This window comes from Calypte anna, chromosome 15, assembly GCF_003957555.1.
Source record: "Calypte anna isolate BGI_N300 chromosome 15, bCalAnn1_v1.p, whole genome shotgun sequence".
Classification (NCBI taxonomy): domain Eukaryota; kingdom Metazoa; phylum Chordata; class Aves; order Apodiformes; family Trochilidae; genus Calypte; species Calypte anna.
This window is the reverse complement of record NC_044261.1, coordinates 957,870-982,383: the sequence shown is the minus strand read 5'-3', so window position 1 is coordinate 982,383 and position 24,514 is coordinate 957,870. Positions and strand designations below refer to the sequence as shown.

The 24,514-nt window shown below is 47.0% G+C and overlaps 1 protein-coding gene across 3 annotated transcripts in view; it reads left to right on the top strand.

The window, feature by feature from the left end:
- KIAA1671 (KIAA1671 ortholog) overlaps positions 1–24,514 on the top strand; it is a 61,405-nt gene that overhangs the window by 16,925 nt on the left and 19,966 nt on the right. Inside the window, exons 2-6 of one of the 3 annotated variants that reach the window (XM_030460860.1) lie at positions 2,739–2,873; positions 3,431–5,057; positions 6,093–6,186; positions 6,585–9,764; positions 10,467–10,604. In XM_030460860.1, coding sequence (XP_030316720.1) covers positions 3,484–5,057; positions 6,093–6,186; positions 6,585–9,764; positions 10,467–10,604 — 4,986 coding nt within the window. In that variant the 5' untranslated portion in view covers positions 2,739–2,873; positions 3,431–3,483. Of the gene's footprint in view, positions 1–2,738; positions 2,874–3,430; positions 5,058–6,092; positions 6,187–6,584; positions 9,765–10,463; positions 10,605–24,514 lie in introns of all 3 variants that reach the window. The other 2 variants (XM_030460858.1, XM_030460859.1) reach the window with 2 other exon arrangements.

Here is a 24,514-nt window from a genome sequence, read left to right as displayed (position 1 = left end):
CTGCAGGATGCTGTTCCTCTTGTCCTAATGAGCTTAAAGGAATTAGCAGTGATGCAAAGGATGGGGCTGTGTGGTGCCGGGGGGCAAGGCAGGACAGGCAAACACAAAGGGTGTGTTTGGGGCAAAGCAAAACTAAGTCTGGGAAGTGAATAATCCATTTTGACTTCTAATGAGCAGTGTTGGGATCCTTTGTGCCACGGGTTGGTTCCATTCAAATTTCCAGATGACACCTCCAGGAGGTAAGGGCTGCAGGCTCAGTTCCTGTCTTCATCTCCAACACCTGCAGAGGTTCAGCGTGGCCTGGGGAAAATCAGAGTTCAGGTTGTCAGGAAGCTGAGGAAGAAGAGCAGCAGGGCAATGGCCAGGCTTTCATGGGCTGTTCCTGGCATTAAAAGCAGGAAGAATTTCAAGAGGTTCTTCGGTGCCATTTTAACTCCAGCTCTGTGCGTAAAATGCAAACCTGAGCAGGTGAGGGGAGCAGGGCTGGGGCTGCAGGGGGGCCTGGAGAGGGGAGAGTGGGGTTTGGGTGCTCTGCTGGGTGAGGGGGGTGTAGGGGATGGAGTGGGATGGAGAGGTGGCCATGGCACCACCTGCACACGGGGTGACTGTCCCCAGGCAGGGGCAGCTCGGGGCATGGAGTCACTGCAGGTGACAGTGGGGGATTTGCAGTTGTAGTACTGCAGTCACACATTAAATAGCAGCTAAAACTCTCATGCAATTGAGTGTACAGGTGATATATTTTTTTTTTTATTGCCCCAAATTTTGTACCTTGCCAAGCTGACTGGATGTCACTTGGTTGGAGAGAGGCATGGCTGTCTTAACCAAGGTGTGCTGCCTGAACCTCATGCGTGCTGTATGTGGCTTTGATAACATGATTCCTCTTTTCCAGATGTACAGCTTTATAATTTACAAAGTCAGGTGATACTTTTTTCCCCAAATATTTTGTTCTTTTCTTTATTTTTTTAATACTTGTCAGCACCATGGATCTGTTGTGGGATATCCAAGCTACAAGGGTTGTTTAAAACCTTAAAACTGACTTTGCCTGATCATGTAGGGAAAAATTGGGTCTTATAAAGCTGAGGGGCAGTGCAATAAAACTAGGATCAGATGTCATCAGAATGGATAAATTGTGGCTCAGGAATGTTGGCTGGGGGAACAGGTTGTAGGCTGGTAGCAAGGATTATGTCCCCCACTGAATACTGCCTGGCGTTCCGCTGAGGATCAAGTTTTATTCCATGTAAGGAGCTCTGCACCCCCTTCTGCTTTTCCAGTGAAAAAGAAGTGCAGAACGATAGAGCCAAATGTGTTTGCAAGTAGTGCAGGCCCTGTGCTGTTTCTACACATTAATTGTTTTATTTTGTGGTATTTCCTGTGAGCATCACCTGGGTGACTTTGTATTCCTCACATCCTTGGGCTGGGAGAGCATTTGAGTCAGATTTTGAGGGGTTTCTTAGAATAAGGAGTGGGAAGGGAAGGGAGATGAAGATCTGTGAGGCTGTGGAAGGGAGAGATGGGTTCCCCATCAGCTGCTTGGGTTCGTGGCTGTTTTGGAAAGGGGAGGTGCTGGGCTGGCAGGGGACTGGTGGGACTGGTGTGGTGTGTTAAGGGCTTGAGACAGAATTTCAAGTGGATTTGGAAGATGAAAGGGAAGGAGTGAGGTTCACAGAGTTCATCAGCCTGCCTGGGAGAGGGAGGCAGAGACTCAAGGGACAAAAATAAATCTCTGCAGTGCATGGTGCCAGGGGGATCTGTTCAAGCCAAGCTGAAGGTGAAATTGCCATTTTTCTGGGCTGCAGATGCAGGAAGGCAATATTCTGATGTTTGGGGCTTTTTAAAATACTTGCATGGAGCTGGCTTCGTGTTCCACAGGATGCACAAGCAGGCATGTTTGTAGGGTAGGTACACACCAGAATAGAACAGGCACCAGGAGCCCAAAGACCTCTCTTAGAAGACAGCCCAAAAGTAGACAAGGGGCTGAGCCCCTCAGAGAAGGGCTGTGAAATTCAGTATGAAGTCCTTAACAATTTAAGAATATGACAGCTTTTAAAGAAAGAAAAAAAATAATAATCTGACCTTGCATAGCCAGCTGCATCTGCTGCAAAGTTTAAATACCCTTTTTGTTGGGAATGTTCAGGGTAGCTCTGGTTGTGATGTTCTCATTGCTGCTGGCTTTGCCCTCATCTCTGCAGTAAGAATGTAATTAAAGCCCCAGCTCAGCTCCTGCCTTTGGTGAGATGCTGGAAAACCTGCTTTGTCATGGCAAAAGTGCTTACTCGTGGGGAAAGTCAGATTTTGTCTGAAAATCAGGCGTTTGAAGGGCAGGCTCTCAGGTAGCACTTGGCATCTGTTGTCCCAGAAAGGAGATTTTACAATAAAAGAAACAGAGCAGTGGAGCTCACAGGGCTGCAGAGCTCAGCCTGACAGCACTCGAGTCTGAAGCAGAATCTGGGTTCAGCAGACCAAGTTACTGACCCTGCTGACCCTTCACATTGCACTCACACCTCTCAGACTTTCAGTGGTCATTTCTTGTTGGTTCTTTAACAGCTGTCTGAAAAATAAAACGTTGTTGGTTTGTTTTTTTTTTTTCTATCTACAGTTCAATCAGGTGATTCTAGACTTCCAAATGGGAGCCAGCAATTTTTCCCCTTAAAATGCTTGGGATTTTTGTCTCGTGGTGTTACCTGAGCAGAGGTGGGTATGTGCCATGCCTGAATCTGAGCACTCTCTGTTTATTCCAGGAGGGCACTGGGCAGGGGTGCTGAGGAGATCCCAGCCCCTGCTCTGGCTGTGATCTTGGTGGCTGAGGTCTTGGTTTCACTATGAGAAGAGAATCAGGCTGGATGGGTTGGCTGCAGCAGAACATGCAAGTTCTGGTAAGTGGTGGCAAAGCTTTTGGAGATTGGTAGAATGGGCATTTCTTTCCACTCTTTATTTGTAGGCCTGAGCTAGCAGATGACAAGTAACCCTTCCACACACAAATCCTGATGTTTTTCTTAGTTTGCAAGTACACAGTGAAGGCATTTGGCCATCTGTTTGTATTGTAAAAAGGAATTGATGTTTGTGTCAACACTGAGCTGTCTGCTTCAGAAGGGAATTAATTGTTTTATCTTTAAGTGTCTCAGCCCTTGAAGCTTCCTCAGCTAATGGGAACTCAGTGCATGCCCATGCTCCTGGAGGCTCTGTGATTTATTTTCTGGTCTTTAGGCCTAATCAATGAATACTGGTATTTCTTGCTGATTTTTTGAAGGAGGAGGAGGGACAGTATGTCTTTAATTGTGTGATACATTCCTGAAGCAGCACATCTGAAAGGCACCTTAATCTGAGTTTAGCTGCCTTGTGAATGTAAATGAGAGTGATGTTGTTTGATGTTCACTCTGACTTTACAGCAATACTTGCATTTTCTTTCCTTTTTTTTTTTTTTTTTTTCCAGATTCTTTCTCCTTGCTGGATTTTTTCACTTCAGATGAATGTGTAATTACAACTATGGCAACAAGAGTAGAAATAAGTTCTGCTTTGGCATCTTTGACAACAGTCCCCGACCTAAAGGAGATCAGGAGTGAGGATAAATCCCAGTGTGTGTATGTGAGTGTGCTTTCAGATGCAAGCAACAAGGCAAAGGAGGCTGCAGCATCACTGACTCTTGAGGAGAAGAATAAACTTGGGAGTCCCTTGAGGTCTGCAACAATGCCATCACTAGGATCTAGACCAAGACTTTTCCCCAAGCCTTTTTCTAAAGAGAAATCCTCAGAGACTTTTGCAAATGTCAAACCACCTGTCCCAGCTTTCAGGTCAAGCAGCTTGATTAGAAGAGCTGCTGAAGAAACATCATCTGTCAGGGTGCTGAGTGGGAACGTTCCTCCCTTGCTAGATCAGAAGGCAATCGAGAAGGAAAGCAAGGCTGGGGGGGACGTTGTCACCAACATGACTTTCTATACTGGTCCCAGTGCCAACACTGTCATCCTCTTTGAGGCAGCCACGGAGCAGCCAAAGGTGAGCCTGGCCCAGGAGAAGAGGGCAGCTGATGAGCACAGGGGCTTTGGGAGCCTGCAAACAAAAGAGCTTCAGTGCAGCACAAAGCTGGAGAAACCATCCCAGCCACCTGAAGCATCCAGGAGACCTGAAGGATCCCTGCACAGGCAGATATCACTTTCCTCCAGTGTTAGACCAGCCTCCTGGACCCCCCCCAAAACGAGTGACAAAAAAGATGCTTGTGAGGGTCATCCAGGGGGTAAAAAGAATGATGATACAACTAATAGCAACAGTAAAGCTGAATTCTCTCTTGCTGTGCAGCAGCAAAGGCCCAAACCCAGACCAGTATCTGCGATTTTTCTGGACTCGTTACGAGATCCAAAGCCTTGTCCTGTGGAAGCTTCTGAGGAGAAATCTCCTACAGAGAAAGCCTGGGTTAGAAAACCAAGGCCTTTGTCCATGGACCTGACAGCTAAGTTTGAACTGAAGGATTTTTCTTCTTGCAAGAAGCCTTGTTCATCTCATGAAAGCAAGGAGAATGTCTCCATAACTTCTGCTGCTGACCTGGGCTCCCATGATCAGGCTGAAACGGGGCCAAAACCTGAAGGAACTGAATTTACTAAAGGCAGCTCTTCCAAAGGGAATCTGAAGGGCAGCAGTCAGGACTTGGGCATCCTAAGCAATGGAAAATACAGCTGGGAAACGAAGCTTAAATCTAAAAGTGAACAAACTGAGGCAGCACCAGGGGTGAACCTGCAGAGTTCTGAGAGGAGCCGTGAAAGCCCCAGAGAGGAGGGGAAGAGACAGGCTCAGAGGGAAGGGTGCTCATTCCCAGGCTCCCAGAGCCCTGCAGCTTCCTCGGAAAAAGAGAGCAGCATTGTAAGGGGCAGTGTGAAAAAACACATCCATTTGTTTGCTTCAGAAACCCCCAGCCTGCCGGGGGATGCAGAGGGGCTGCAGGCAGAGAGCAGGAGTGTGAGCATCCAGCAGAGGATCAAGGAGCTGACCACAGAAAACCCTGATGGGAAGCCAGGAAATCCACGCAGGTCACTCCTGTCCCGGCCACTTTCTGCAGACAAAACAAAGATGTAGGTTGCAGAGAAATCTGGTGTAATCCTCTTAACTTCTCCTCATTCAGTAAAACTCTCTCTGGGTACAGTGAAATAATTGCCTGGTTTGGTGCCACTAAATGTAATGATTCTTTATCTGGCGTTCTTGAGCCTCTTTCCCACCTTTTCCTACACCCCAAAGAAAACCAAATGTACTGAAATACAGCCTGACAACAGCTGCAAAAAAATAAAAATAAAATGCTGTCAGCTGTGGCCTGGGCAGGTTACTGTAACTGTATGTCTGTTATTACAATATCCTTCAGGTTGAAACTTCCAAACTTCTATATTTGTGTGAAAACAAAAACATGTTTTTAATGTCTTTGACAGCAGTACAGAGTGTCAGGTTTTCAGCCAGACAGGAATCTTCTTTTGCTGTCATATTAAAGCCTGGAGATGGATGTTGTCTGCCCTGCCTAAGCCATGGCAGTGTTCAAGTAATGTGAGACTTGCTAATTGCTACATACCAAAGCAAATAAATTCATAAAAACTTGGTGATGTGCACTTTGCAGTAGAGCCTGAGGCCACCCTGCAGGGCCTGGATCATTCTTGTCTGCCTGTGGTGACAAAGGGGGAGGGAAGGAGGAGGAGGATGGATTTGGGGGAAGTAAAGGCAGAGTTCAGCCCATGGCCAGTGCAGCAGGGGTTTGGCTAACAGCACCTGCTCTGTTAACCCTGGGATGGTCTGTTTGTCAACAAACCTTTCAACATTATGATCAAAATAAGAAAATAAATACAACTGAGGCATGAGGGTTTTAGTATCTCACTGTGCAGCATGATGGATCTCTACAGCCTTATCCTGCTCAGTAAGCTGCAGAGTTAACTAGTTTTCAGGAAACAACAATCCTGTGGTTTAGATACAAGTAGAGCACCAAATACTGTTACTTACCATGAGAACAGCATGTTTCTCCCTTAAGAAATACAATTTATTGGATAACTTGTACCAGTCTGCATTGGTGGGAGGTGTACCTGCAAACTAACTGGAGTAAAAGAAGTAACAGAAATCTTCTGCCTTAGGTTTTCAAGTCCGACATCACCCGGTGAGGCAAAGCCAGAGAAATCTGCTGAAACCAGAAACGAGCCTGTCCATGAAGTGCAGGAAAGCCAAAAAGTAAGGAAATGGCAGCAGCTGATGTGGTCTCTGCTGGGGCTTTGCATGCAGGGAGCACTCTCCTGTGTCCCGCTGCTCTTCATCCATCAATGACTTTAAAATGGGTATTGAGAGTATTAAGAGTGACATAATCCTAATAGGTTTATGGGGTAGGGCTATCTTTAGGACTAAAGAGTGGGAATATCATCTCTTGAGTTTTTAAGAAGTTCATTGTGTGTGTGCAGCTCAGTCTGTGCAGTGGTACAGAGAGACCTCACTTTGGGCTTGGTGGATTTTGTGTTCAGAGAACACGGGTGTGTTTAACTTCTCACACAGAGTAGATACAAATAAATTTAAAAACCCATTAGTTTGTTTAAAGGAGGTGTAAGGATCTCAACTGTTGGGTTTTCTTCTTGCAGAGTAAGGAGATGCAGCTTGCCCATGGCACGGATCCCACGGAAGCCTCCGCTGCTGGCAGCTCCTGGAAACCCCGGCAGGTCTTAAAAATAACAAATAAACCTGATCAGCTAGAGAGAAAGGGAAGCTTCCTGGGAGATGGGCAGCATTTCGCTCAGCAAAGTGAGAGTTCTGTCTCATTCACCAGCAACTTGGAAAAAAAATTAAAGCCAACCACACCTATGGAAAAAACCTGCATTAAAACTGTCCGAGCCACCATTTTTGACCATAATGTTCAGAGGTATAATGTTGCTGCTGAGCATCCAGGGACTGATCCTGTTCCCAAAATGAATAATGAGACCAAGCAAGATGTGGTGACTTTGGGGCACAACAGACGATCATGGATGGGAGGAGTGGAGGAAACCATTAGTATAAAGAAGGAGTACCAGAAGCAGCCTGATTCATCAAAACCTGTGGCAGATGTAGAACAATCTGGCAAATCAGCTTCTTCAGGTGGAGATAAGAAAATTACTCCAGGAATTCTCTTAGAAAAATCTTTGGTTCAGCCAAGTGAAAACCCCTCTCCTAAAGCTGCAGAAGAGTCCCCAGTTCTCCAAAGAATAGAGCCCAGATATGAAATCTTCCAGACATGTGGGGAAAGAGCTCTTAGTGAGGCCATTACAATGGCTCCTGAAAAAAAGGCCATGACACTCAGAGCTAGAAAATCCTCTGTGAAAGAGAACAAAAGCAATGAGGATGTGTTACACACGGGTCAGCCAGCTAGGACAAGCAGTAAAACTCTCTACTTGAAAGATGATAACATTATTTCAGAAGCCAGAGACACAAAAGGGTTCACGAGTCAGTCTGTGCTGAAAGAACTTGCTGATAGTGAATGCACTTCACCTGAGCAGAAAAAATACTCTGATAAAACTGAAACTGATCCCATAACACTAGCTGAGAAGATAGCTTATTCTACAAACAAAAGTAAATATTTGGGAATGACTGAAGAAGTAAACAAACTGCATTCTGAAATGAGGAATGGTGAGAGTGAGATCTCTTTGGATAAAATGGAGAGGTCGGGTGTGATGAAATGCTCTGCTGAGAAAAGGAGTTTTAGAGCAGGTGGCACAGATGGCTGTGAGTTCAGAGCCAACTTTGATCATGAAGTTAGTTCAACAAGTGTAAATAAACTTGGGGTCCAGTGTTCTTCAGTGCTCTCAAGTGGGCAATTTGGTAAATCTTCCAGCAGCCACCATCCTGATACCCAAGTACTGACCATTAAAAAAGAGGAGTCGAGGGCCTTTGCTTTAAGGAGAACTTTGGACTTCAATTGCAAAGATCAAGACTTCAGCTTAGATACTACAGCTCATGAAAGCAGTGGAAAAATCAGGGTAACTGATCCAGAAGAAAAGATCAGGAGAACCAGAAGTAATGTTTCAGACTTGAAGATTTCCGAAAGGTGGAGAAGGAGAACCTTGCCTCAGGATTCTGTCAAGACAGAAGAAGTGGTCTGGTTGAGTCCTGAGAATATCAAAAGGCTGAGTCGGACAGATTCATTGCAGTTGGATGAAAGTTCAATTAAAAAGAGAAGTAAAAAACTCAGAGGAGGGCTGGAAGGGAACGAGGGAAACCAAACTGTTCTTGGCAGTCCTGCTGATTACTTGAAGAATCAGAGTTCTGTCTTTGAGCCAAAGGCAACTTATTTTGCAGTGACTTATCAGATTCCTGGTATCAAGAAAGAGAAAAGCTTTGTTGGGTCTCCTAGTGCGGGTGAAACCAACCCTGTGCCTAGCTCAAGTGAGGGAGCAGCAGATAATCTGGACTGTGCTTTTCCTGGAAGGTCCAAACCTTCACTGCAGCAGCCAAATAAAAGCATGACCAGTACAAACTGCAGAGAGGGCTCACGGGAAGGGCAGATGAACAAGGATGGGGGCAAGAATGAAAGCAAAGATGGTATTTTGTCCAAAAATGTGGCGTGCAGTAATTTCCATGTATCTAGGAAAGATAACCAACAGTATCATGAAAGAGGACTGGATCACTCTAAAGAGAAAATTATAGATGTTGATGCTCTCCTCTTAAAACAGAATCTGGAAAGTACAGCTCAGACTGATCTCAAAAGTAGCAGAAGGAAAGCCTCCTCTTTCCATGAGCCCAGAGCCCCCCTGCGTTTTGCACAGTCACAGAAAGACAGTGAACTAATCCCCCAGAAATGTAGTGAAAAAAATTATGATTTCCCTGGAAAGAAGGCTGAGGATGGTTACAGATCCCAGATTCTCGATATTGATGCACTTATGGCAGAATATAAAGAGGAAGCAGTGAAGAGCAGTAACATTCAGGACAGGCTCTCTGAAGACCCCACTTTGTTGAGTAGAGAGAAATCATCAAAGAACAAAAGGAATGTGCCAGACAGGGGAACTTCTTCCTATAGCTGGAACGAGTGGAAGGGATCAGATCACCATTCTGTTGCTAACAAACAAGGTGACAATGCAGCAGAGCATCAGAAACCAGAGAAATTAATTCTGAATGAAAAGAGCAAAGAGAAACTGGAATCCTGTGGCACTGAGTCTGATAAACAGAAGTCCAAAGACAGAAAGTTCAGTCCTCCATACTGGGGAAATCCTAGCAGCTTGTTCCCAGAGCAGTTGGTAAATGCACCTGTGGATTTCAGCAGGAAGAAAACTTTCATCGTTGATGAGGACGAAGAAGTGAACTTAACTTCAAGAAATCAGGGTTTAAAATTTGTAATTGAGAAGGTACAGCCTGTAAAGGCAGACCAGAAGCTGGAAATTAATCTTGCTGCCAAGCTGTCCTCAAAGGCAGACGATGTCCTGCTCCAGAAGAAGGTGGTCCCCAAGGAACAGGGCTTGGAGGTGTCTCCAGAAGGTGACTGGAGTAAAAATGTGGTCAGGAGGAGCAAGGAGACTGTGAATAAAGTGGTGTGTGTGAATGACCCCTCCAGTGTCAGAGGCAGAGCTGACTGGAGGAATTCCAGCCCAGGGGTGGGAAGTGCAGCCCCGGATTTGAGGCGCTGTTATTCCGAGAAGATCCGGCAAGGGAAGGACAATTTCCCTCTGGTGCAGGAAGCCTGGGGGAGGAAGGAGCTGTCCTGTGGCAGGCAAAGCTTCCCCTTGGAAAGCACTGAGAATGGGTGGAAACACAAGATGCCAGCTCAGTCAGAGCCTTTCTTCCATGAGGAGACCAAGGTATTGCCAAATGGTGTAGAAGTGTTCCCTGTCCCTACAACTGGAAGGGAAGAGAAGTTTTTATTGTGTCTTTATAGCACCTTCCAGCCTTGGCCATGACATCAGGGGCTCAGATCCACCCTTGGCCATAGAGTTCCTTTCCCCTGGGGTTGGATTTTCTTGTGTGGTACTAGATTTTCATGCCAAGTGTATAAACATTTGTTTATAATTCCATGGAGAGCCTGGAAATGCTTTAAAACATCCACATCACTTTATTAGTGCTGTAAACCTGGGATGTTAAATTGTTAACTCTGCAATTGTATAATTATTTGCAGAGGAGCAGTTGGGGTTTATTTTACAAGTTGTCAACAGTGATTATTCAACAGTGATGTTACAACTGTCAACAGCTGCAGGTTTGTTGGTTTGGGGTTTTTTTTCTCCAGAAGGCAGCAAATTATTATAATATTTTTCTGGATGAATGGCCTTTATTTCTATGTACATTTAATTGGTGATAAAAACTCGGTGCAATGCAAATGATCCCCTTAAGAAAGTGCCACATAATGCAGTAATGCACAGCCCCTCTGGTGGCTCTCAGGCTGCTGTATTTCTGTTTTCAGCTTCCCAGTTCCTCTCTTTGTTTGGTTTTTTTTTTTAAAAGGGCAGTTTAGACACACACATACATGTGTGCATGTGGATCTCACATAAATAACTTTCTTTTAGCAGGCTTCTAGGAAGGAGTGGAGCAAGCAGAGTGCAGAGAGAAGGGAGGGCACAGATCTCTGGTTGGTTTCTGCTCTGAGGAGCCGGCACAGTTTCTGGAAGGAGCAGAGGGCAGAGAAGGGGACAGTTCCTTGGGATAAGGTATGTTCCTTGGGATAAGGGATGTTCTTTGGGATAAGGTATGTTCCTTGGGATAAGGGATGTTCCTTGGGATAAGGGATGTTCCTTGGGATAAGGGATGTTCCTTAGGTTAAGGTATGCTCTTTTGGAGGAGGTTCTGGGGCAAAGGGAGCTCCTTGCCTGCCCTGTTCCCTTCAGCACTCTTTGCCTTCCCTCCAGGGGCACTTTCTATGGAGCTGAACTGGCAGAGAAAGCTTCTCCCTGGGGTTCTACCACCCTGCTCTGGGCCAAAGCTTCCAACACAAAGTATTAACCATGCTGCTGGTTCATCTTTCTTTCTAGGCAAAGAACTCCTGTCCTGACCTCTTAAAGTGCTTCTAGATCATTGTGGCTTTTGTTTGGTTTTGAGCTTTGGTGGAAATGGTTAAATTGGTTGGATTGCAGAAATTCTTTTTTTTTTTGGGCAGTTGTGCAGACAAACAGATCTGTGTCATAGCCTGAAAAATGATGGGTTTAGTGTTCCTTCTGTAGGCAGCACACAGTGTGGAATCAGAGCTGGTTTTTTTGGTAATTTGGTTTGTCTCTAATATGCAGACTTCTGGGGTGAATTCCCACTTGAAGTTGTTGGGTGATATTCTCCTAACTTGCAAAAGGATTTCCTGACATTAGTTCACTGGTGGATTTGATGCTGAGGAATGTGTGTCCATATGTTCTGAAAGACAAAGCAGAGATCTGGATCTTACAAAAGATGGGAGTTTTGGCTCATTTTGCTCCAGTTCTAGTCTCAAAACTTGCTGGAAGGCATCCAAGGGCTGAAATCCCTTTCTCCTTCCCATTCCCAGCACGGGCTTTGGGCTGGATGTTCCTCAGAGAAGAGTTGTGTTATTTACTGACCTGGCAATTCTCACTCAGAGAGGTGTTGGGCATCAGTTTGCTGTGCAGATCTGTGGAGATGTTGGGTCAAGGGAGAATATGGGGGAGAAAAGTGCTGGGAGAGCTGAAGGCTCCATCCAGGGCACTGATGTGCTGCTACTCAGTCCTTACGTGTGAGGTTACTCCAGATAAACTGCAGTACAAGGCTTCCCTCTGGTGGCTGTGCTGGGGTGGGAGGGATGGGAGAGATGAGGGCAGAGCCACCCAGAGGTGACTTTGTTCCATCGAAGAGCAAAGGGAAACTCTAAAACAGGGCGGTCCCAGTTGTTTTGGGATGGTTTCCAGTTTGCCTGCTCTGGGTCTGAAGTTCCTTTTGGTGCTGCTAGGAGCAGGGTGACACCAAAACTGCTACAGCACCTTCTGGTGGTCACTGGGGATGGCACAGAGCCCCCCATGGTGGGGGTCTTGTCCTTGAGTGCAGTTGGAGGGGTGATGAGAGCCCCTGGTGCAGCTCTGTACAACAGAACTGCTGCTGGGTTGGGGGTTGGGGGTTTGGGTTGGGTGCCAGGCTCTGGAGCTGCAGGGTGCCATGGTGAACCTCTGGAATTGCAGCAGGAACTGCAGGGATGGGCTGTCCCACATCCCAGTGACACCATCACAGCTGACACAGGTCTTTAGTTCTCTGCCCTGGAGACACAAACCTCCTGATTAAGTCATGGAGACTGATGGGAGGCTTGTGAATTAAAGTCAGAGGAATGTGTGGTGTAGCTCCTCTCCCCAAAAGAGATCAGGGGGTTTGTTATGCCAGGCTGAAGGGCTCCTGTCTGCCTTCACCTGCAAACAGGAGCTTCACTGCACCCCTGGTTTGTAACCAAAGTTACTGCTTTCTGTAGCTAAAACAGAGCAGTCTGGTGCTAGGACTGGTGTGGGCACAAATAATTTGGAAGCCTTTGGTTATATCTTTTATTTATTTATTTTACATTAAACTTTGGGGCTTTATTTTGGTGAGGAAAGTTTATTTATGGTAGCCATATAAAGATAAACTTCTTTGAAACTCTGATGTGTGGATGGGGGAGGATTTGTTTGAGAAAATTGTGAGCTCTTAAAGTATTTTGAAAACGAACTGGAAGGGAGAGAAGAGAAGTGTTGTATCAAGATGTGCAGGTGAATTTCTAGTTTGGCTTTTCACCAGTTGTTCCCAGTTCTGGCTGTCACAGGTCCCTTCTCATCTTCTGGTTGTGTATAACCTCTGCTACTGGAGCTTCACCCCTTCCCAGACAGAAACAGATGCACTAAAAACCTCATTATGTTCTAATTGTTCTCTTAGCCTAAAAATTGATCCAGCTGGAAGAAAAGCAAAATAATTTCTCAGCTCCACAAGACCTTAATAAGGTGGTGATTAGTAAAGGAGAGGGCATTTCTTCAAACATCCAGAACCCCAAATTGCAACCAAGGGAGGTGATGGAGCCCTGGATGCAGTTTTGTGTCACTTCCATGGTGTTCCCCTGGGAAAGGTGGGAGCAGGAGGAGGAGCTGGCAGGGGGGAGCCCCTCCTGGGCTGGCTCCTCTCAATCCTCTTTCCTTTTCCCATCAAAAAACCAGAGTAGGTCAAAAAAAAAAAAAAAAAAAAGTAGGAAGAGCTAGGAATGTTATGATTCCTGACATTTTTCCTGCTCCCAGGACACCATCGTGTGGTCATTGAGCTCAGGCTGGGGAGGGTGACCCGGTGTGGGTTGGGCACTGGGTTTCCCAGCCCTGCTTCCTTTTTTGGTGGTATTGCTCTGCTGGGAACCTGCCAGCAGGGTATAAAAAGACATTTTCTGTTTCTGGTTCTTCTCATTCACAAAAGAGGTTTTCTATTAAAAGCAAGAGTTCTTCTTTCATTTTTGTCCTTTCTTTTTTTTTTCCCCTCCTTTGCCCATTACTGGAAAACAAGGTCAGCTCCCAGCCCTGATGGCTGCCAGGGCATTAATAACGTTTCATAACCCAGCCTGCAAACCCCGGGTGGGTTTAGAAGCTTTTTTTTTTTTTTTTTTTTCCCAGCTGAAGGGCTTTTTTCGTGCAAACCCCAGAGCACTGTCATTAATTCCAGGCTGACACAGTGCAGATTACTGAGGTGGGAGAAGGCTGAGCAGTGTGATGCTAAATAAGAAGTGGTTAAGTCACATGGTGCCCAGAGCTGCTGAGGAGCCCCAGAGCTGGGGGTGGTGACCTGAGCTGATAAACAGACACCTCCATTATTCATGGCCCTTTGGGTTCCTCTGCTCAGGACTTGTGCTGGCAGAGCCAGGAGGCTGCTCTGGAAGGGATGGTGTGGCCTTAACTTTCTGCTTTGGAAGATGGAATATTATTACTGCCCCGGTTTGCTGAAGTTCCTGCGGTCTCTGTGGGTAAGTGCTCCCCAGGCTGGAGCTTTTCAGGGGGGTTGCAGAATGTTCCTGTGGAGCTGGGGCTTCAGGTTGCAGTTTCTTTCTGAATGAAGAAATCATAACTTTGTGGAGAATAACATTAAAGTTGGGGCTTCCTTTGGGTTCCTGTCTTTAATACTGCAAACAAGGAGAAAGCAAACTGCTTCAGTGTGCCTCAGAAAAGCCTCTTAGTAACAGGGATTTCTTGTGCTTGCTTTTCACTACACTTGCTTTTCTTATTCTTATTTCTTCCTTGCTTGTGTCTAACCCTAGGAGGTGTAGTTTTTGCATGCTGTGTATTAAATATTCTTCCCCATTTGTTTAAAACCTGCCCTGGTCTCTGGGGGCTGCTGCTCAGGAGCTTTCCCTCCCCACTGCTGGCTGGAGCTGCTGCCTGCTATTCCTGTAAAATGTCCTGTGCTAGGGGCTTAAAAGTGGATTTTTACAATTCCTTGCTTATTTTTAACTGGAGTGGGTTCATGGGCTTCACTTGGCTCGGGGAGCACTTCCCCATCAAATAATCCTTAGGGCACCTTCACTGAAAAGCTCTTTTTAGCAGCCTGGGCTGGGCTGCCTGCTCTGAGGGCTCCTTTCTGCACCCTGATCACCATTTCTCTGACCTTTTCACATTTAGAAAAGGTGAATTGGGTTTGTGAAGCCTCTCTGACGAGCTACTGTACAGCTTTGACCATAATGACTTCATGTTTTAATTTCCTCTGTACTAATCAGGTCTCAGTTTCCATTTGGTTGGGGCACTGCCTGCATTATCCTGGGAGGTTTTTCAGTGCACTGACACTTCAGACCTTTTCATGTTTGCTGCTTGCTGGCCCATTCTGAAACTCTAGCAAAATGTTGGCTTCCCTTATTTAGAGTTTAATTTTACAAGCCTGGCTCTGTGCTTGCTCTGATCAGTAAGGAGATGAGATTGCCTGCTGGGGATTTATTGCAGCTGGGAGGGAAAATATTTTGTTTAAAACCTCTTCTGCTGGAGGCTGTAGTGTTGTAAAATGTGGAAGTCTGGACATTTCTGAAGTCGCTTTTATTTTTATTTGGCTAGCTAGATTTTAAAGAGACAAGCTTTCCCTAATGTCATGTTTAAATCGTGGTGTGATAGATCTGTCAGAGTTGAGATGGGGAGGGGATGGGTGTGCTCTGGGGCTTGGTAGGGTGAGAAGTCCGAGAGATCTCTGAATGCTTTTGCTTTCACATTATCTTGCTGTAAAGCCAGGACCAAACTTTGTGATCAGTTCAGAAGATCCCTGGGCTGACACCCAATAGTGCAGTTTTAGGCTGGAACAGAACAGGTCTGTCACACTTTCTGTGTGTTTATGCTCTTTTGAGAATACCTTGAAGTATTCTCAGGCATTTTCACTGGTGTAAATCTCTGCTGTGTTGCCAGGAAATGTTGGAAAGACAGCTGTGATATCTGTGCTATTAAAAATATATATATATATGAAAGGGATTTTAAGAGAAGCACGTGGCTGTGCCTTTTGTTAGTTTCTGTCTTGCTGTTGCAGATGAAGGCTGCTAAGGAGATATCTATCTGTACTCTCTCTTTACAATCAGGAGTAACCAGAGATGTCAGTGTTAGTTGTCAGGCTTTGTGTTGAGTTATTTAATCTCTCTTGCAGAGGTAAGATACTTAATCCATTAGGCAGATGTACCTGAAGAAGCTGTAACTCTTAATTAAAAATATTGTAATGAAAATCCATTTTGAAGCCACTTTTTGAGTTAGAGATGAGTTGCATCTCTTCTGCTGTGTGTGTTTTACTCCTTGGTGGTGGAGTTGCTGGCTGTGAGTGGACACAGTGCCAGGTGTCTGCTGGTGCCTCCTGATCTCTGGGCAGGGATCTGGTCTTGTGATGGGACCAAAGTTGTCCTAAAAAAACCTCTGAAGTATTCTTTGAGCTCAGCATAGCTTGAGTGACCCCCAGAACTCTGCCTCCTGGCATCAGGGGTGGTGAGAGGCAGCTCTGAGTTTCTGAAAAGCAGGTTTTGTGTCTGGCCAAGTGTGTTGTTCCCTGGGCTGCATGGGGTGCAGGCAGAGTTCTCTCCAGTAATTCAACCTGGAGCTCCCTTTCAATTTGAGTTGCAATAATGAGAAGAGCAAGCTTATCAAACCCTGGGTCATTTGCAGCCCTAATGAGCTGTGCTGCAGGACTCTGGGTTGGGGTTTCCTTCAGTGGGGGATGCATGGCACAGAAAGGGGATCCCTGGGAGCAGGTTCCTTGGGAATTCTGAGCGTTGGGCTCCTTGGTGGCAGAAGATGGACTTAGGAGAGGTGCAGCTGTACCAGCCAGCAGAACCCCCAGCATCAGGAGTGCTGATGGAGCCCTGCAGGTTGCTGCATGAGGCTTTTTTGAGTCTTTAGGGTGGTTGTGCAAGCATCCAGAAGTTCTGGCTGCTGTGACATCAGTCTGGTTTTGGTCAGATGAGCTGATGTTTGAGAGAGGGAAGAGCAGGATTCCTGAGCACCACCCTGTGCTTCCCTCTCAGTAAACTCTCCTCACCCTGCAGGTGTGCTTGTTTTTGAGGAGAAACTTCCAGGAACCTTGTAGGTTTGTGGCTGCAGCAATGTATTGATCCTTCTTTGCTTCTTATGGGTGATGGGAGATCCAACCTGAGCTTTTGCTGCTGAGAGGGGAAGCTTGGTCCTGTCTGCCCAGGGGCTGCTGTGTTTCCAGGGCTGGCTGCTCACCATCCAGCACTCATTCCCTTCTCTGCCTTTTCCATCAAGCAGGAATCCAAATCTTCCTGAGGTGCTCAGAGCCCTGAGCTGTGGTCACCAAACACGTTGGGGTGGTCTGTAACTCAGCAGCTGAAATCCAGGGACTGAATCATCACATGTCCCACATCATCACTTCCTCCTCTGCTCTGCCATCTGCCTTCCTCCTAGCTGTGATCTTTCATCATCTTCAGTTGGTTAATTACTGTAATCATGTGTACAAGTGCTAATCTTCCCATGGCCGTGTGCTGCATGTGTTAGATTGGAGTATTTCCCATGGGGTGTTCAGCATTCCAGCTGCTGAGGAGCTTTGCTGCAGCTGATCCAGGACATTTTTGGGTCAGACTGGCAGAAGTTGCCCATTGATTGCAGCTCAGTGGTGTGCTGAGCTTCTTGCATCACTGACACCGAGGCTGCAGCCACAGAGATGAGGTTTCCTCTTCCTCTGTGAAGCCCCTGGCCCAAGAACTGGGTTTTTTTGGCTGCCTTGTGGACAGGACCCCTGGTGGAGCTCTTTAGGTTGGTTCTGAGAGCCACCTCAAAGCTGTGAGCAGTTCTGGCTCTGCCCCAGGGCCTTCTGGGGGGTGCTGCAGTGGGGATGATGGAACTTAAGGAACTTAACCTCTCTTTTTTTTGGCTGCTGGAGCAGCACATTGGTAACCAATGCTCTGTGTCACCAGGAGGGGCAGGTAACAGGAACCAGCTTGGTGAGTGGGAGCCAGGCTGCTTGTGGTGGGAAGAGATAAGGAAAGCTCTGGATCTGTTCCAGGGTAGGTGCTGAAGGACAAGAAGAGGAGTCCTGGCTGGTTTTGAACCCTGCAGGACTGGTGGGGAGCAGAGGGTTGGTGTTGGGGGCTGAGCTGTCCTAGGTTTTTGTCATTTGAATTTGGTCACAGCCACCTCCAGAGTGGCCCTGGCTGGTCTGGTGGTCAGTGGGACCCCCATGTCCCATCAGGAGCAGAGGATCACTCCTCAGCCCCATAGCTCTGTGCTAGGAATGTGTAATGCTGGGATGGACAGCTGGAATGAAAGTGAGCTCCTGAGTGTGGATGCTGGTGGTGGTGAGTCTCCTGCTCCTCCTAGGGCCATTCTTGGGCTGTTTCTTCTCAGTTTTGGTGCTTGTCTGTGTTCAAAGAGCAAACCTGAGAGCGTGGAAAAGAAAAGGGTCTGGTTTATACAGACATCACCCTGCTTAAAACCCCCTCCTTATTCTTTATCAGCAGCCATGACCAATCATCAGATCAGAAGAACATGGGGGGATTGAAGGGAGATGTCAGGTTTGTCCCAGTGAGGTTTTTAGTCGCTATCTTTCCCCGGTGGTTTTGGTGCCTCTTTATGGGGTGACTGCAGAGGAAGTGGCAGCTCTGGTGAGGGTGCTGCCACACCGTGTCACCCCAGCAGCATTTGGAGGGTGGTGGCAGGGCACCCTGGTGCTGGTCTGGGTGCCCAGGGTGCTGGTGACCCCTGCTTGGCAGGAGGGGAGGCTCCTGGTGCCGGCAGCGTGTGGCTTTGCTTTGTTGTTCTCTGCTGGGGATTTCCTGGGGCAGCCTCTGCTGCTGCTCTCTTGCAGGCTTTGCTTTTGATGATCAGGCAGTAACAGTTCCAGGCATTCTTTTTTTTTGTTTTTTTCCTAAAGGTGTAAAAATCCCACCCAGCCAGGTCGTGTCTGAGCTGCTCCTGCTGTGCTGCTGTCAGCAGCTGAATCTTCCTCTGAGTGACCCTGAGCTCCTTGCAGGGAAAAATCTCTTTGGGAAAGGTTTTTCCTCATTCCTGAATGCTGCTGCAGAAGAGGGATTTTAACTTTAATCTCATTGCCAAGAGCAAACAGATGAAACCAGCACAAGGAAGCCCATTCCCAGCAGGAACACGAGAGAGTGCTGTTCAGCCACGGGATGCTGGGGTGCTGGCCAGGGGCCACTTGTCCTCAGGCAGCTTCAGAGCTCCCCCAGCACAGAGCCCAGCACAGTTTGTTATAATTAGGGGTGGCATTAAGTTTAATTTGCCATAAAATGCTTTTTATGAAATAGTGCATCCCAGGTTAACTCGGTGCAGTCAGGAAGATGTCACCACTGGTGGATGGGGGGGTTTTTGTTGGCAGTGAGTGTGTCATGGAGCAGCTGGAGCTGGGGCTGTCTGCTCCAGCCCCCTCCCCTTCATCTGGGGTCCAAAGTAGTCGTATGCTTCTGATGTGGGGCTGAAGGGGAGGCTTAAAGCCCCTTTCTGCTCCCAAAGCAGAGGGAAGTTCACTGCCTCCCTCCTAATATTTTGCTTTGCAGTGGCAGTGACTCAGTTCCTGCGTTCCTGGGCTGCTGTGGCCACCTCCTGCTGCTGGGAGCTGGCCAAGTTCCCACTATTGTTCCTGTCCTTGGAGCAGTTGGGAGCTGCTCCTGCAGCCAAGGGGTGTTTGGAAACATGAAGGGAGCAAGGTGAGCATGGGCAGAGCAGTCCTGGTGTGATGGGCCAGGACGTGGTGCTGCAGTGCAGAGCTGCTCTTGGAAATCACTGGAGGGAAATCTTAAGCCTGGATGAAGGTTGGAGGAAAAAAAATAAATAAAAATGAAGTGCTGTTTGGTTTGTGATGGATGGCTGAGGCTAACAAACACCTGCCCACAGCACAGACCTGGCAGGTTCTGCTCCCTGGGTTGGAGGTGGCAGCTGCAGGGCTCACTCCTGGCTTTGCTCCAGTGCTTCCCAGCTCAGGCTGGGAAATCCAGGAGATCCTCTCCCTGTCTGCAGCTCCTCAAAGGAGGCTCAGTGAGGTGGGTGCTGCTCTCTTCTCCCAAGGAGCAAGCCCTGCAGAAGGAGGAAGGTGCTCAGGCTGCCCAGGGGAGGTGGGTGCCCACCCCTCATTCCCAGGCTGGGGGGATTCCCTCTCCTGGGACTGGGACCTCTGGACAATCCCGGGTGGAAGCAGGTTCCTTTTCTGAGGGATGAGGTCCCGTTGGGTTTCTGGTTGATGCTGGTGTCTCCTGGCACCCTCTGCAGGTGCCACCAAAGCTCTGGCTTGCTGCTGAGCTCACAATTTGCACTTTTCAGCCCAGCTTGGAGGGAATGTTTGGTGTTTGTAAGGTCTATTTATCAACAGAAACTTCCTTCGTGGTGGGTTTTGATTTGTATAAATGGAAAAACCCCCCAAGGTGTCCATCTTCTGCTGGCCTTGTTCCTTCTGACATAAAGAAATGCAAAGAAAACGTTTTCAGTGCTTTCCAAAATGTTTGTGCTGTAGGAATTTCCTGTTGCTGTTTTCTTTTTCAGTTTTTCCTCCTCCATTGAGATGGAAGGGAAGTGCTGAATGGTTATGTGCATGGCCTGTCAAACAACACGGTGTATTTTTAGCTTCTGCCCTCAGCTTTAACGTTGGTGCTTTTGTTTTATACTGAAACAATTCAAGGTACAAAACCTCTGCCTGGTCAGGATGTTTGGCTGGGCCTTGCTTCACCCCAGGAGAAACACAGCTTGGGGGACAAAAGAAATAACCTTTTTCTGTTAGACTGCTTTGGCACTCTAGTTGGTTGTTGTTTTACTGGTAATTATATTGAGACCTAAATGGTTAAAAGATTTAGATTACAAGTTGTGTCTCACAATGACCTTGGCTTGCAGATTTTTATTTATTTTTGTTTTTATATTTATTTATTTTTATTTATTTTATATTTTTCCCCTTCTCTGATTTCTACTACCATTGGTTAATTCAGGGGAAAGTGCAGTTTAGAGATGCATTTGGAACTTGGTAAGAGTCTGTGCCTCTGCTTTCTGCTCTTCTTGCCCCTTCTCTTACCATTTTTTGGTTTAAATCCCCAAGTGTAAGTATCCTGCTGAAATGTGACTTCTCTTAAATGAGAACGTGAAGCACAGAATTTCATCATCCTGAGGTGAGAGTGCTGTGATTTTTTTAAGTTTTTTTTTTATTATTTTTTTGATTTTTCTGTGCTGTGGTGGCAGTGTGGGGATGTCCCCTGGCTTTGACAGAACCAGACAAATCTCAGAGGCTGACAGTCCCAGGAGAGGCTGTGAGACACGAGGAAGGGGGGTGGTGGGGCTGGGGACCAGTGTCCTGGTGGGAAGGGGCTGTGGGGTGGCCTCCTGGGCACACCAGATGTGTTGGGTGTCTGACCTTGTGGAGCAAACATTGCACAACTTCCCCTGGTGATAAAAAGCTTCATGTCCTCCGTGAGAGGGGCACAGGTGATGTCCCAGCAAGGGTTCTCATCATCCTTTTCTTGCCTTTTGATGGCCAGCCCTGGGCTCCAGGTTTGGTGGTCAGGCTGGGACCTCTCTCAGGTGATGCTCAAGAAGATGTGGGTGGTGAAACCTGGGCAGGGCTCCTTCCTCTGGGCCAAACCTCTGTCCCTGGGCTGCAGGGAAGTTCTTCTTAACCCCTTTCTTCTTCTCTGAAGCACCTTTAGGGAACACTTGTGTGTCAGGAGATCTGATGTCCTCACAGGGACAGTTTCTTAGCAAATGTTCTCCTGAATCCAATTTGTCTGGATGATAAATGAAGAATTCTTGTGGCCTCAGATGTCAGAGGCCAATTGCAAAGCCAGTTTTATGGCCAGGCCTTTTTGCAGTTCTGGTGCCTAGCTACAAAGAAATTTCATTTTGCTTTTCAATCTGCAGGAATAAATAAAAACTATTTGTCTGCAAACCACTGGCACTGGGTTTGAAATCAGAATTGTTTCCCACGATGGGGATGCATTACTTCTTTGAGGAGTTAGTATTGCTCTGAGGCTATTAGTACTCCTGTTTAAAATAATTTTTTTTAAAATAGCTGGGGACCACCTTGAGGTTCTTCCTGGAGTTCTGTAGCACCTTAACAGGCTCTGGTGTTAGTGTGTGCTTGTGTAAACTTCACAAGCATTGATCCAGGACCAGTTGCTCTTGCACCCTCCTTGCTCTCTGGTTTGTGAGGACTCTTGGGCCTTTAGAACAACCTAATACAAGAAAAGAAAATCTGGGAATGGAATTCCAGTCTCTTTTGCAGTTGGTTCTGTGTATGTGAGGAACACCTTTAATGTCAAATTCTGTGCCAGTTCTCTTAAATTCTGACTAAACCTAAACTGAAACTATACACGAGCTTGATTTGCTTGGTTCCAGCCAGAAAGGCAACCAGGAGTAGAAAACAAATATTTTGTGCAAATATTGAGGTACCCAGTGTTTCAGGTTACAAAAGAGATGTCTGCATACAGACACTGGACAAAGTCCTGCTAAAACTCTCCATCTGTCCAACCAACCCCTTTTTTTTTTTTCCTTTTGACCACAGAGTGCTCATGGGGCTTGTGGCAGGTGAGACAGTCCAGGTGTTGGGATGGATCCTCTCTCAGAGCAGGCCTTGACTGGACCAAGGGATTTATTTCTGCTTCACAGCATCCTCCTGCACCCAGCAGTCTGTCAGGGTTTGGAGTTGTGCTGGGGTTTGAACTCTGTCAGATATAAACAGGTTTTAGGAGCCTCAACAGTTCCATTTGTTCACGCACCTTTTGTTTAACTTGAGCTCTGTGATGTTTTTTCTTTTTTAAGATTAAATGAAAAAGACTGCTGTGTGCTATGAACAGAGATCAAAACTGATGACTTTGTGCAGTGAGTGTTGTGACAGCTCAGTGACAGGGGAAGTGCCTCTAATTCTGTGACTCACATTTAACCTGGCAGACAAACTTAAAACTGTTTCTGCCCATTTTCCCTGATCAAAACTTGGGCGTTTTTTAGATTTTTCCCTGATCCAGCTGTTTATCTCTTTGCCCAAGACTGTCTGAAAGCAGCTCAGTTGCTCTTGGTTTGGAATGAAAGGAAAAAACCCAAACAGCCCCAGGTGTTAGGCTTCTGTGTCCCTACCAGATGTGCAGCCAGGACCCTGCTGACCCAATGGGACCCTGGGGCTGGTGGGGGGTCAGGGGGAAGCCTTGAGAATATCACTCAGCATTTCAGATGCCTGAGTGCTAAAGCATTTCTTTTTTACTTCAAATGAGAACTTGAAGGGGACATGGTAAAAACTTTGGGAAGTTGGATGTAAGAACTTGAGCCTGTGGTCAGGAATACTTGCTGGTCCTTGGAAAGGGACAGTTCAGATGGCAAAAGGGAGAATACAGAGGCAAAAAATAAGGAGGATATAAAAACCAAGTTGTTTTGTAGTGTCTGAGGAACCCCGGGGTAATTGAGTCTGGAGCCATGCAGCTCAGCTTGCTGAGGCTTAAAATAGTCCCTAATGTCAAACACAACAGGTTAAATTAGGTTCTCTTACTAATGAAACAGAAAGAGTGGATGTGGAATGCCAGCCCAGAACAGCCTTACAAGGGCAGGCTTTGCTCCTCTGTGCCTGCTGGAGTCAGAGTGTGAGATGGAGAAATGGAGGGGATGGAAATGATGCTGCCATGAGCTTTGCAAGCACTTGATCCTGATGTTTGTTTGGGCGTGGGATGATGTCTCACAGAAAACACTTAAGAAATGCATGAATTATTAATACTTGCTGCAGTGGAGTGATGGGGTGGGAGGGAGGAGGATGGGTTCCTGCTGGAGGGTTCCACAAGGGAAAGGAGAGGTTTGGCAAGCAGCTTAACCTGGTGTTGCCCATCCTTCTCTGTCACATCTGCACCATGCAGGGACCCAGTCCTGGTGAAAATTAATCCCCAGTACCCTTTTGATAGGGCTGGAGCTGGATTGCCTTCGTGCTTCCAGAAGGGAGGTGGTGGAGGACAGGAGGACCAAGCCACCAGTAAGGACCCTGAGGGGTTCCACCTGCCTCCTGGGGGTGGGTTATCTGCTGGGATTAGTCTGACCTTCCCATCCTATGAACTTGTCACACCGTTATATGGATTTGGGAACAGGTGAAGCTCAAAAGGAGCCAGAAAGAAGCTTTTGGAAAGCATGATGCAACCATAGAATTTTGTTTTCTACTGAACGAGGGGAAAAAACAGGGATCTTTGTGTGCAGGGTTGTGTTTGTGAGCTGGAGGTGGAATAGATGTTAATAATCCAAGTATTCAGCAACGTTGGAGCCAGGAGGTCTCATTTGCTGCTGTGGTAATTAGTCCTGCTGTACTGGGTAGCAGTGCAGGTCTGGGGGGGCTGCAGGGAGGGATAATCACTGCTGGCTTCCAAAGGCAGGAGATTGTCTGGTGCTGTTCTGGTTCAGAAACAAACCCTTGCTGGCCTGAAGTGGCTGAGAGACCATTACAAAAGACCCTTATGGTGTGGGCAGTGTTCTTTATTCTATAAAAAGATGAGTGGCTCCACCAGAGAAGCAGCAAACGGGGCCCTTGTGGAACCCATATGCTGTTATTTAATTAAAATACAGTTGTGAACTTCTGCCAGCTGGGAAGGTTGTGTGGAGCCCTCCAGAAGATCACATTCTGGGGAGCTTTAGAAGAGAACTAAAGGGAGTAGGTGTGCTCCTGGGGGAGCCCAGGCTTTCCTGGCCTCTTGTATGTGTGCCCAGAGGCAGAACTGGGGTCTGGAGCTCGAGGAGGAGAACATGAAGTCACTGACTGCCTTCCAGCTGAGTTTGATGGTGAAAGCACATCTGATCATCTGAAGGGTTTCGCCGTGATGTTAATTGAGGTGTAAATCAAATCAGTAATTTAGATGCAGAGGATACTTAAATACTCACCCCTGTGGTAGCCAAAAGTTACTAAATTTAGTACTGCAGATAGAAATCAGCAGATCTTGGAGTCCCATCCATGGGTGAGCAGTTCCTGCAGCATCTCCTGCTCTGGGTCTGGGGATGGGCCTGCATCTCCTCCCATTTGGGGACATTTCCTCCCATTTTGGTAACGTTTCACTTCTCTGCCTGTCCTCTTTAGGTCAAGGGGCTGCTGCCTGACTTCCACGGGGCAGCCCCAGTCCAGAGCTCTCTGATTGCTATTTTGGGGGGGGCTACTGAATCAGACAGAGCTCGAAACCATCTAAAATAGCAAAGTGCCTCATGAAGAATCCCTG